The sequence below is a fragment of the Macrobrachium rosenbergii genome, chromosome 21 (assembly GCF_040412425.1).
Source record: "Macrobrachium rosenbergii isolate ZJJX-2024 chromosome 21, ASM4041242v1, whole genome shotgun sequence".
NCBI lineage: Eukaryota > Metazoa > Arthropoda > Malacostraca > Decapoda > Palaemonidae > Macrobrachium > Macrobrachium rosenbergii.
The window spans coordinates 39443333-39457803 of record NC_089761.1 but is presented as its reverse complement, the minus strand read 5'-3'; the positions used below and the strand labels follow the sequence as shown (position 1 = coordinate 39457803).

The following is a 14471-nucleotide window of genomic DNA, read 5'->3' as shown; positions in this document are numbered from 1 at the left end:
TTGCTTCGCCGAGCCCTCTACATTTAAACAATGAAACGATGCAAAAACATTTTGACAGCAAGCCAGTTCAACTTACAAAAGTAATTAGGCCTATCCACATCCCATTATTCCCATCAACTTCCATAGTTACTTCTTGATGACATAAAACAATGCCTGTTCAATCATCCAAATCTTCAAATTAATATCAACAAAAATACTGTACATAAAAATTTAAATACTGCATACCTTTACTATCTCTACCCTCTTTCACTTGGTTGGTGAACTGATTAAGCCACTTTTTTTTAGTGAAAATTACCTAGAGCTAATGCACTGTCTACCTTTATGAGTGAAAAATTAACAAACTCTTGGGATCTGAAAATGTAATTCATAACAAATGATTTTTATAGAAAAATTTTATCAGCATCTTCAACATTTTTTGCTTACCCAGTTACTAAACTTTCTAAGAATTACAATTACAATGTATTAAGATCTAATACACCATATCCATAATGAACAAGCCCTATATTTACATGTATTGCCAATTCTTATAAACATATTAACATAAAACAAGACTGGTTTAATTTTGTGTTGAATAGGTTATATGACAAAATGAAAAAGAATTATACAACTGGATTAGTAAAAATCCTAAAAAGGAAACTGCATTGTTTGTACGTAATGAAAACACTAGTTGACAAGGTAATTTTCTTAGCTACATATAATTTTTGTACACTGTATATGTCACAACTATATGATGATTCTAATCATTGTATAATTTCATTATATACTAGATTCCTCAAATCTGATGTAGATCCATAACCACAATAAAATCAATGTTAGTAAAATGAACTGTAAAAAATGTTAAAATAATTTTGTTAGTTTTAATTAGCTGAGAATCACATTGCATTTTTATATGACATTATTTTATTGAAATCACACTGACAAAAGATTAAGATACGATCCCACCTGTAGACTTAATGATGATCTGTCATCATCAAATAATAGGGATATTTTATTTGATGTTTATGTCTTAGATATCCTAAAGATCTTGAGGTGTTTGTTACAAACGAGGATCCTAAAAAATGAGGTTCATTCTTTGACAGTAATATTAAACTCTAAGTATAAAACAAAAATTTATGACGAGAGGAGGAACTTTAATATACCAGAAAATGTGACATTGAGGTCATCTATTCAGTTTTGCAGATTTCATAATGTGTGTACCTGGAAGGATGTGGACACATTTCACAACTGCTCTTAATCAGTAAACTGCTCCATAATAGTTTTCCTCCCTAGCAGAAGTATAAAATTCATTAGTGAATTTTGTTATAAGAAAGTATTTCTAGCTAGCACACTGTTTTGAACAAGGACTAAGATTCTTCCTTATTTATGACTCTTATTATTTTACATAATTCATAAATACTGTAAATATCTAATGAAGTCTCTGTCTTTTGCCTCTTTACCATGCACATATGAAGGGTGTACTGTACAACTTGGAAGTTTTGGTATAATAAAGTGTGTTATCATGTTTGGCCTATGACCATAAACAACAGGCAACACGACGGAATAGCAAATGAATTAATGGATCCTCTTGCCAGTTTTAGGGTCCATTGATGTACCTGCTTATACTTATCTCACTTTCTCCCCAGCTGATTGTATGAAAAAGATAGTCTGCTACGAAGATACAAAGTAGTGAAGGTGAGCTAGTCAAAAGGCCTTTACCACTATCAGTTCCTAAACCCTGGGCCTCCATGTTCAGATTAGTGTTTACTTTGCCCTTTCTTACGTAACTGTAAACGTGATGATTATTCGTTGATTACATTCTGAAATTTTCTGTTCCCCTATTTTCCTTTCCTATGCCTTTTTTTAATTTGCAGTCTGATCTTATTAATATCTCAATTTCCATTTTAATTTCATTTACATATTACTGTATAAAAATACATATAATTTAGAAATTTTTTTTTTTTACAGATAACCTTCTCACCAAGGTCTATTGTAAAAAAAAAAAAAAAAAAAAAAAAAAAAAAAAAAAGATAGATAACAGCTGTGAATATGTGAATGCAGGACATAAACATCTTTCACAATATTAAACAAGCGTCTTTATGACGAAATCATGTCTACAGAAAAAAACATTTGCAGCAAGGAAACCAATACCATTATGAAGCTGTTTTACCAGACCATGTCACTTACTATGATGGAAAATTGTTTTAATACTGAACCGTCCTGAGTGTTACTGGCACCTGAAAATTCACAATTACCACCAAGAGTGAGTGAAATATTCTGAAAAAAGTAGCCTGACCCAGCCACAAAATTATAATTCTGGTCTCAATAGGATTCGTTTAAAGGAAAAGAAGTTGGAGAGCTACGTGGTGGAGAGACCAAGGGGAACAAATGAAAAGTACAAAAGAAGGCTTGTAAACCTATGTTGGTACCCCCTCTGAGGTGTGGGTTGTGGACTTCTTTTATACAATACAAGGAGGTTCACCACCACAGAGGTTAAAAACAACCAAAAAGTACCTTAAAACTTATTATTTCTACATTTCAGTCTCTTAGATTACATGAAATTTTTTATTATCATCTACCACATCAAGAGATAAACACTTAAAAAATTCATCAAAGAACTGATAGTTATCAGGAGAGCTCTGATGCAGACATAACACAGTTTTGTTCAACGTATGACTTACAGTAGATTTGTGGCAGCTTGCGACAATAACAAACGAAGGACAAAATTCTGATTTCGACAAAATTCTGAAAACAAAGAAAAAAAGACAGCCCAAAAAAAAAAACATAATCGTACACAAACGCACAATGTAGCTTTACACAACGTAAGACGGTACTGCATCCACAAATGAGACAAATTTAACAAATATAATACATCTGACGCTCAACTGAGATATGAGCGAGTCTACTTGAATGTCAACATTTGGATAGTAATATATTCAAAGGCAATATTCCAACACTATGTTTTGCATATTCCTCTTTCTTCTTAATCTCCGTCCGATCCACTTTCAATGTCCTCCTCTTGTCTTTCCTCCAGCTCATCCTCTCTCTCTGAGGCCTTGGCATCGTACTCTGCATCTTCCTGTGAGAATAAACACCATTTCAAGGTCAGTGTAAATATTTACGGATATAGGAGAACAAATCAATGGTCTGTAAATTTTTAAAGTATTTTGCATTTTCCAAAGGTATACAAGCAACAGCCTTTATGTAGGAGTATTCCCCATGCTTGCTGAAGTCGGTTGTTGAGACTTGGTAACAAGGTGGGTAACTGGTAAGAGGTAGGTGAGGGGGGAGGGGGTCCACTCAAATGCCATCAACAACTTCTTCCTTCAGTGCCAGGGACTATGCACAGTAGTTGAGGTGGGATTATGATCTGTCCCTTAAGTAATACAAACAACTGCCTTTTCTGTAAGAGAATCACTCCTTAGGTGGAAGGATTGTCACTATACTGACTGGCAAGCTGAATCCCCACCTGGAAATACCATGCTCCTGGCTGTGATTGTGAGCGGAGGAACAGTGACTCCTGTAACCTCCTATACAATCTGGCATGGGATGCAAGACTCACATGGCCCAAAGCCAGAGTGAGGTGTATCTCGACTCTCACTCTATGAAAATTATAAATAATCACATGCTGCCTAAAGATAGGGAAGTTCAGTTCAAAAGGCAGCTTGAGTCAATCATAAACTGATAGATTCAGAGATTAGGTTTACTAAAAACACATACACACACACACACACACTCCCATTAAAAGAGGAGAGCAGAGGGAGTCACACCTTTGAGCTGAAGCTCTAAAACACAGTGCTAATTTAAAACACAATGCTAATATATGCAGACTATCTGTACCATGGCCCACTGAGAAAGTAAACTGGTACATAGAAACTACATGGAAGCTTGCATAGACTTCATGCCTATACACAAACACAAACTACAATATGCATAAAATCTCTGTACTTCTGCATATGTATATAGTAAAAGAACTGATTATGGGTAAACAAAGATGATCCTGTATTTTCCAAAATGAAAATAATTGCAATACAGTACAATCTACCAGTAAAAGGCGGCACATTACTATGTTTCTCTTGGACAGTGCCTCTAAGGTAAACTCTCATATGGTTGGAAGCTCGTACAAAATAAACATGGATGGCATTGCCAAGAATGTATGCACTTTACCACTACATGAGTGAGGCAAGTTTGGGAGGGGATGATACATGGCAATGTGAATGAGTGTCAAAGATAAAAGGGTGTATTCACAACTATATACCCCTTACAAGTTATTTTACATTGCAACCATCTACTATCACTGCTGATACCGTGCACCAACTGTAAGTGTTGATATACAAAAATGGCTGCTTGCGTAGCCCATGAACAGCTTTGTCTTACTCATCTTTTCTAAATATCAAGTACATACACAATTTTTGTGATCACTGTGAGGATTGTCTGTTCGGCATAAACAATAAATCAAGTCACGCTTCCCCTTTGTCCTGTTTCTGACAAAAATGACTAAGAGTACATCAACTTTCCTTACAAATATATAAACGTGAATACAGGCAGTCCTCGGTTATCAGCGGAGGTTCCGTTCTGGGGGTGTGATGATAACCGAAAATCGCCACTAACCAAAATCAGCGATTTCCGGGCTTATCGGCGCCGAAAAATGCCGATTTTCGGTTATCGGCGCCTCTGTTAGGTATGTAGCGGTGCCAATACCCAATTATAGGCACCGATAAGCGGAAATCGGTGATTTTCAGCGCCAAAAACTGCCGATTTTCATCGCTGGACAAGCGCCATAAAATCAGATCGCCATTAACCGGGGACTGCCTGTATATGAACTAGTATTTTTACTACCTTACAAAGTACTTTAAGCAAGTTCATTAGTGAGGTCTGCTGTCAGCACAACTGACCCTAGGTTAGGCATGCAGATGCCTGATAATAGACAGTTACCTTCTACAGGCATACTGAACTCTAAAAAGACTACATTATTTAGCTATTCACTGTCATCACACAAGCATTAACTGTAGTCATACCTTTGCAAAATTAATTTTAACTTTTTAGAATTAGTATCATCAATGTAAACAATCACTGAAGGCAAAACTAAAAAGACCTTCACGACTTCCTAAGCAAGCTTCCACAAGTAAAAATAGAAAAAGCAGAAAAGAAAAATTATTGTAATTTTACGATAAACATATGAAAAAGATAATATATCAAACACATACTGTATAGATAAAAAAGAATAAGGGATATGGTTAGAGAAAGTTATATGAAGTAGTCAGCACACACCTTGGCAAACAAGTCAAATCTGTGTATGTACTGTGCTTACATAATACACTTTCCCCCGGCAAAAATATTCATTCTGTTAACACCATACATTCATTAGGAATAACTCATAAAAGGGCATTTCTCAAAGAAAAGCCAACCCTTTACAGTAGTTGTATAAGTTACATTCAATCACTTTATATATATGATGTTCATTATTTTACAATTACAGTATGCTTGTGTTCATGAAGTAGAAAGGTTCAAGGCCACTACTGGGCAGCAGGCACCAAGAAAAAGCCACAGGATTTGCACTGTGTCCTAGAGACTCACTATACATATATATAATTAGCGCTTCTTCAGGACTGCCTAAAAATAACACCAGTTACTTGAATTCATGAATAACAACGTAGACCTACTTTGTTTTCGTCGGTCATTTCTGCTTCCTCTTCATTCGCTGAGTCATTGTCAGATTCTTCTCTCTCAGCTATTTCCATTTTGCCTTCTTCATCACCACTATCTTCTCTTGCCTCTGCATCGCCATTCTTGTTGTGTTCCTTCTCTGCGTCCTTACTCCTTCCAGCTGCAGGATTTGCCTTGTCTCCAATTTCATTCATTATTTCACCTGTTAAGGATGAGTTCTGACTCTTCACATTGGGAAGGTACATAGACACCACATCTGAATAACAAAATATAAAGTTTTTAATAAAATCTTCTTCAAAATTACAACTCTGTGACAAATGGGAAATCTGAAGACTTCCAGAGAGAGAGAAGATAAAGGAGAAAAAAAAAGGGGTGCACAAGAAAATAAAGACATCTTTACAAACAAAATGTGCATTTATGATTACAAACTAAGTACAAACTGAAAAGCAAAAACAGAAAAAACCACCCAAAAAATAAGCAATAACACCACACACTTGAGATGCACCCTGTTTTTGATATCCTGGAGTAAAGCTATCTCTGCTTGTGGTTGCAAGTCTGACATATGCTCTAAAAAATCATTATAAGTGCACACTAACTGAACTTTCAAAAATTCTTGAATTAACAAACTAAATTTATGAGCAAAACTCAAGCTAACAAAAGTAGTGAAAACATGCAGTGGTTGGATGCAATAGCTCCTCAAAAGTACTAATGCAGTAAACAGAGGGAATCTGAACATGCAAGAATTAATCACAAAGGATGAACCACACATGAACAAAATACAGCTCACAGACACAACCCAAAAATTAGCAGACATGCACAGAACATGTAACATGATGTACAACCTATTAAGTAAGAATGCCACACAGCAAACATCACACCTCAAGGTATTCTAAATACATAAGGCATAAGCTTCCCCCTCCTTACCATTACAATAATCTCCTTGCCTCCTCACCATCACAATCAATTAGTAATTTAACAGCTGAAACTCGGGTCTTTTCAAGCTCTTTCTGATACAGCAACAATGACATTCTTGGCACCTGACCATCTCCATCAGCTGGCATCTTACTTTGCTAAAATTTAGACATTTTCAAGCTTTTCGTGTTCGCCAAAAGTTGAACAGATATGAAACAAAATATTATCAAATATAAAATACACCTCTCTGAATAAATGTGCTCTGTGATAGCACATTTTACAACTTTCTACTGTACTGGAAAATTAAAATTCTGCATTTCCAAGACAAATACAATGAGCATTAACATTTGCTCAAATTTCCCTTCATTTTGCGAATCGCTTCTATACTCTTACGAGAAGCTCAGAGCTTTGTTTATAAATGGAGGGTAGAAACTGAAGGAGTTGGAATTGGAATAAAGAAAATAGGCCAAAAGCCAAGCGCTGGGACCTATGAGGTCATTCAGCGCTGAAAGGGAAATTGACAGAAAGAAGGTTTCATAGGTATAACAGGAGGAAAGCCTTGCAGTTGCACTGTAAAACAATAATTGTTAGAGACGGTGGAAAGTCAGATGGAAGAAATAGAATATGAACGGAGGTACAGTAAAAGGAATGAAAGAGGTTGCAGTTAGGGGCCGAAGGGACACTGCAAAGTAATGTCTACAGTGCACTACGTGAGGTGCACTGACAGCACTACCTCCCTAAGGGAAGGTTGGACACCAAAATATAAGGTGGCAAGCAATGTAGCCAAGGGCCTATGGAGCAAAATGCAACATTTTTAGAACCTCCAACAATGAACCTCATGTGTGTCACACAGGAGAGATTCCTGTATGAAGTGTTTCTTATGGAAAATGCCTTGATTTCATGAAATATCAAAAAGTTCTTCAGCTGGGCTCAATTAACTCCTGCAAGCAAGATATACTGGCCATAATCCTATCTGTGGCCCCCCTAGTAGTGAACACTACGCTTGAAATTATTGTAAGGAGAGTTCTTACATAGGCAGAACTGCAAGCAATCTAAAACTATTAATGACAGCTAGCATATATTCTCTCAAGATATTAATTAGAAATCTTAGGGAAATCTAACTATTTGGAAAATAATTTCAGTAAGTAACAAAATTAAATATTTTAAACAAGACTACAACATTGGAAAAAAACACTAAACAAGCAATATACACCAATCTTACAATTTACAGGTACTTCAAACAATGCAAACTGGAATTCAGTCATTGAGGTTTAAAGGAGCTGCTCGAGATTGATTCCCAAGGAATCTGATCCTCATCAGGAACAGCCAAACAAGCACTATATAGTGATTCTGACGACTAGATAGCTCTCACTTTCCTCTTGCTTTGCAGTCATCAGGTTACCTTACCTATTGTATAATTTTTCTTTTATATTTTGTGTTTGGTTTCATGGGTGTTTCATAGATCTACGTCTTAATTTTGCTTCTGCGATTTTATTTTCCTTATATTTAACTTAGTTGTAATGGCTGCTGTAATTCACTGAATTGTATTAGTTTGATCCATCAAGGCTTTTTTTCCTTCTGAGTAGTTTTTATTGATGGATGATAAGTTTTACTTTTTTATAAATAACCATTTTATTTTTGAGTGTGACCTTCATTTAAATTGTATTATACTTTATTAGTGTATAATCTTACGTGTTGGCGTTTGCCTCTATTTAGGTTGAAAATGGCTTAATGTGTTGAAGACACAGCATCCCTATTTGAAACAGATGTTCACCACAGCGCTTGTGTAGTTGTTCCTGATAACGTTTAAAATATAACCTCAAACATGCACCAATCATATCTTCTGTAAAAGATGCAACTAGTTTACTCAATACTGGGTAGGGTTAGTGAAGCTGCCTGTAAAATGAATGGATGTATATACACACATCAAAAGGGCTAACATTAATTCTTGAAAATAAGGTAATTTGCATGTAGGTCCAAGTCAAAATTCACCGATGGTAAATATGATAACATCATGTAAGAAATAGAGTAATGACCGAGTTACAAAAACATTTTCTGACCAACCAATCAAAAGAGACTAACATCATTATATATTAAAAAAATTGTCAAAACACCTAAATCTCAAAATGATGACAAAGAGGCTTCATATTTTAAAGAACAAGTCCATGGGTAGAAAAAGAATTGGTAAACATTTTACTAAATAGGTTATATATCAGAAATAAAGTTGACGAGAGAGAGAGAGAGAGAGAGAGAGAGAGAGAGAGAGAGAGAGAGAGAGAGAGAGAGAGAGAGAGAGAGAGAGAGAGAGAGAGAGAGAGAGAGAGAGCACAAAATTTTAAAAGAATAGAAACTGCTTTAGCCACATTTTTGTGGGGTTGAATAACACTTAGCAAAACTTAATTCTGACACACAACTCACTCATCTTTAATCATATATGAATACTAAGTTATCAAACTAATGCATTAGTATGAATAACTCCTTTGATACAATATTTGACTGGTAAGCACTCCTGATCAATTACAATTCTGGTTTATAAAAAGCACCACAATAGATATTAACATGTGCCACAATAGATATTCCAGAGGGATGAGAAATGCAGAAACATGTTACACAATCATCATCCATTTGCCCTAAGCAAAAACCTCCAATTAATTACACAGATAAGATCCTTCCAGCCATTAACATAACACCTACACTTCGCCCCTCAAAAAATACATCATGTCAAAGGATGTGAAAAAATTCAGTACCTAAATATTGTAATTTCCCAAGCATCAATAACCTAGATGTTGCAACAACAGTTTTAGCAACCATAAATCAAACAATCCTTCAGGTAATTTCAGATAACTACACAGCTGAATAAGGAATAAGTAATCACAGAAATTAAAATAAAAGGCTACAAGGACCCCAAAAACATCTGAGGCAGATAATACAAAAACCTGTAAAACATCAAAAGTTTACTCTACTGCCACAAATTTTGTAGCACTGGCAATGTCTTTGCCCCTTGTCATTTACAGCTAACGTAAACAAATGTTGATATTCTACCCTCCATTATTATTACCATTTCATTTCTCCATTATCTGTATTATTATCATAATCAAACTAGATAAACTATTCCAATGAATTAACATTTTTAAATCTCACAAGGGTAGCACAAAAGGTTTCTTATCATGAATAAAAATATACCTAATAATTTTGAATTTTTTTTTTTTTTTTAGAAACTTGATAGCTACATAAACTGTAACGCACAAGATTTTAAAGAACATTTGCAAGGAAATTATGCCCAAGGCTTGTCATTCTCCATTAGTTGATGATAGGAAACATACATTAAACATGTCAACAAAACATTTCACACCTTGTTACATCAACAACCCAACAGTTTACGCTTAGCGTAAAAGGCACAGCGTCAACCACATCCAGTGAATGCCTGTTACTGATATTTCCAAAATCGGCCCTCAGAAATTCAGAATACCTTACTTTAAATATTCACAATGCAGCAATGTTGCACAAACATGAAAAACAGCAACTTATACCCATTAGAACCAACCATAACCTTACAGAAAAAAAAAGGAACATGCAACTTTCCAAAGCGACAAGAAGGCAAAAAGAGCAATGTGGCGATACCTCCAAAAGATAAATTCCCTTACCCTGAAGAGCAGCAAGACCCTGATCAACCTCCTCCCACAATTTTTCTTGCTCTGGATCATCATCATGATCCTCCTCCTCCTCCTCTTCCTCTTCATAGTCACCTTCCTCACCTTCTGAGTCACCTTCTTCCCTTCTGTGGTAGCCCTTCCCTTCCGCACACTCGTCGTCGTCGGCTCCGCCTTCACTTTTGGATTTCTTTTCAGCAGCATCCGCATCTTCTTCTTCCTCCTAAAAGTAAAGGTTTTTAAATTCCAACTGTACCAATATCATACAACAATGATAGAGTAACTTTTGAGCTGACTTCTCTATTTTTTACAGCAAACTAAATGAGCACCACTTATTAATAAACGTCCAACTAAACAAAATTTTATAACAAAGAAATGACCAGGTTTCAATAATGCATGATAATAGCAGATTTTGTTTTATGCTTAAAAGATTATGATTAGCATTTCCTGGAAAGGAATATTATGCTGAAAAACTGTTAATCGGCAAACAAGCTTTAATCCAGACCCATTTATCAGAACATAAGCCTTTCACTGTGCAGAACGCATCTAGGTGCAAAGAGCAAAATGTTCAAGCATAGACAAAATCAATGTGTATCAGCTCAGCCAATTCCCTATCTAAATGTTGTGTTAAGAACACATGGACTCAAGATGGACAAGATGCACTCCTTTGAGAAGGTTCTAGTGATCATTTCACCAAAGGAGACCACAGAAGTCTAGCATCTGTAGTTAGTACAGTATCTTGATGGGAGATGAGAATGAGGTACTTTCCTACAGAAGACCAGCAGAAAGAGGAGGGAGTGAAAGTGAAAGCAGCCGTGGGGGACCACCTTCTCCAGGGACACCAGATGAACAATCAATACCCTCTAGACCTTGGTAAAAGGGTGAAATTACTGAGGGAATTTGCTCTTAGTTCTCAGAACACCACCCACTCTGCCCCCTGAGGAACAGACCAATACATGTACAAGTAGACCTTCCAAGTTGAGGGAGACAGGCCTGACATCTCCACATTGAACTGGAGGCCCAGGGACCAACAGTGGTACAGAAGTACCTGAAGATGAACTAGCAGGTTATCCTTGACAGAAGCCAGCACTAACCGATCATCTAGACACTGTCAAAATATAAACCAGACAGTGGACCCAAGAGAATAAGTGAAGCAAATGTCCCAGAATTGGAACAGCCTCATCACACAGAATGATGGTAACTTCTGCAAAGCGGGTGGATGGCGATATGAAAATGTATGTCCCTCCTGTCTTCAGAATCAAAAGTTAGTGGAGCCAACTGAGGTCAACAACTGGTCTCCATCATATGGTAGACTTCAGGACAATGATAAGGTGACATAAGGGCTTCAGTGACTCGGGCAAAGTTTCATTCTGCAGCATAGAGGACACTCCACTGTCAAAGAACTATCTCTTTTAGGGACTGTAAGGGTAGATGTCAAGGAATATCAAAACAGAAATTGAGAAACAGAAAATGGTAACCAGCCTGCATATCCTCCAAAACCCATGGGTCTGCTTTAATCAAATTCCAAGTCTTCCGATTACCCTGGAGACAGCCCCCAAGTGGGAGAGAAGACAGAAGGGGATGAGGGTACTTCAGTTGTGACCACTTAGCCTATGAGGCTTGAGAACTTCATTCGACCTCTTGGAGTTATGAGGCTGGACAATGTTGACAGCTAACAGAGTCATGAGGTCTCTGGGTGACAAAAGAGGACTGCTACAGCTGGCAGGAATTCTATTCTGAACTCAGCAAAGGCACTGCTAAAAAGGCCTGGCCTGCCCAGAATGAGGAGAGAATTAAGAACAAATTGCAACACCCATGTTGATGACCAAAGCTTGAATGGTGGTGGAATCAACTGCTAACCCAACAAGTGAACCAATTTCTCTGGAAATAGATCAGGGGCCTTTTAGTCTAAGGTGGCAAAGTCCAGAGCTGTCAAGTACACTGGAAACTCAGAGACAGGGACATGGAAACACTTGCTATTGCAGGACATAGGTCATGAGGGTCCTGGAAGCTAGACCAAAAGGAAAGGACAACCAAAAGGAAAGGACAACAGAGTTGTTACTATGATGGACTGTGGGAGTGGGAAAGGGGCAATTCACTAAGACAGCAGGAACCTGGGCAGCCAGCAATGGGGAAGGAAGGAAGACTGGAGCAATGGATATTGACAACTGAAACATCAGAACAGCCACAGAATGTGGAGGAACTGGCAAATCTGCCAGGTGACTGGAAAACTGTCTGGTGAAGGAGAAAAGGGAGAGAAAAGTCATCAGGTTAGTCAACAGTTGGAGTAGAAATTTGAGAGCATTTGAGTGAGCAAACAAATGCCCTACAGGATCAGGAAGAAGCACAGAGGAAATGGAAGCCCAGTCAAAAGACCTCTTTGCCTCTCTGGCAAGACAAGCATCAAACTCAAGAAAGTGGGAGTTTCATATACAGCCATCCCTGACCAAAGCAAAAACACTTTTATTTGGACCATTCAATGCAAATCTTAGTCAAACCAGGTGAATACACTCGGCGCCTACAAGAAAGGTATAACAAAGGCAATGAAAATGGGAATGTAAAAGCCAAAAAAAAATTATTCATAAAAAAAATTAAACAAACTAAGAACCTGAAATAACTGCACTGAGATGGGAAAACAGGAAATAAGGAAAAAAAAAAAAAAAAAAAAAAAAAAAAAAAAAAAAAAAAAAAAAGGCCATCAAAGCATTCTGGTAATGTTACATTAACAGCATAAACTTTAAAACCACACTGTTAACACCAAGTGAACTGAAATGAAATGAAATAACACAGCAAAAATAAAGTTGGCTCATAAACACAAAAATGACTATAATGGAATGAAACATGGGCAGTAGGCTATGCCCAGTAACAAGATAGCATGGCAGCTGACAGTCTCGGGTACAAGAGCAAGCCATCAAAAAAACACTGTACATGACAACCAAAAGAAAATGCAATGAAAATGACAAATGACCAGGCATTTGACAAAACATCAGAGATGTTAAAAGTCCTGGAGAGAAGGACACAGCTGAAGGAGAAGTGATAGCTTCCCGTCATGATGGGGGAGTTGGCTGAACATGCAGTGGCTTTTTCTCTACTGGAACGTTTTGCTTTGTGAACCTGGATGCATTCTGTACAATGAAAGGCTACTTTTTGACAAATGGGTTCTATTAACATGTGATGTAGTGATAAATGTCATAGGAAATACGAATAAAGATACATTTAACTTACTGCTGGGGGAGGATGGGCATCCTGGTAGTGAGCAAGGTGATCAAAAGATCGACAGTGTCGCTGGACACAGCGCGAGCCCAAGGATGTATCGCCCCGAATGTACTTACAGCAGAGGCTGCAGTAGTATGCTTCAACACGGGTTACATAATCCATTCCTGAAAAGCAAACATCACAAGTTCAGTACAGTAACATGTTGCTGCACTGAGAGACCAAACGCTCTATTCAAAACAACTACAGCAATGTTGCAACTATTTACCCTCCCTATCTAAACAGGCTAAATGCACAGAACATACATAGCCTTCTTTATATTTGATTTTATCTGTTGTGGTTGGCACACTTGCAGCTGTTCCCAAAATAGCAAAAGAGGCCTGGCAAATATGCAACCAGCAAATGATCGGCTAAGTTCTGGATAAACTGACATCACCTGGAATCCTAGCAATATTGCTCAGGATTAAAAAAAAAAAAAAAAAATATTAAATGTGCTTCTTGAGGATTAGTCACAAGAAAATGAAAGTGGTGCCTGGCTTACTGTGCATAAGCTAATAAAACTGATCGCCGAGATCTTTTACAAGAGAAAATAACAAAATAAAGATTCTGTTAAAAAAAGCAAAGTAAAGAGATAAGGGCAAGAGATGACATATGAAATATAACGAAATGCTTAAAATAAACTAATATCATATGAACAATAGAAAGAGGCAGTGTTGGCAAAAATTTTGCGACGATATGAGGACAACTTATGACCTGGTAGTGATTTAAGGCAAATATATTGGTTAATGACATGCAATACTTTCTGGCAACACTGTTTCTGAATGCGCTATATAAAACATGAGAAACAATCAGCTATGACTTACAAAAAATTAATAACCATTACACTTGAAAGCAGCGACCGTTAACATTACAAATTCATGTTTCTAAAGTTATCAGGATGATAAAAATAGCTTTATGATAACAAGAAGTATCAAAAGGAAACAGCAACCATAAATAGCCTCATGCTTATTCTACAAAACAGGCTTAGACTGTCCAAACAGTGCACAAATATTA

General features: G+C 36.9%; 1 protein-coding gene across 1 annotated transcript in view; it reads right to left on the bottom strand.

Annotated features, from left to right (window-relative positions):
- Positions 1-2486: 2486 nt before the first annotated feature.
- The window catches only part of LOC136849962 (uncharacterized), a 36290-nt gene continuing 24305 nt past the window's right edge, over positions 2487-14471 (bottom strand). The window contains exons 10-13 of the mRNA XM_067123486.1: positions 13431-13585; positions 10200-10428; positions 5640-5899; positions 2487-3055 (exon numbers count right to left, since the gene is read on the bottom strand). Of these exons, the coding sequence (XP_066979587.1) occupies positions 2960-3055; positions 5640-5899; positions 10200-10428; positions 13431-13585 (740 nt within the window). The 3' untranslated portion in view covers positions 2487-2959. The remainder of the gene's footprint in view (positions 3056-5639; positions 5900-10199; positions 10429-13430; positions 13586-14471) is intronic.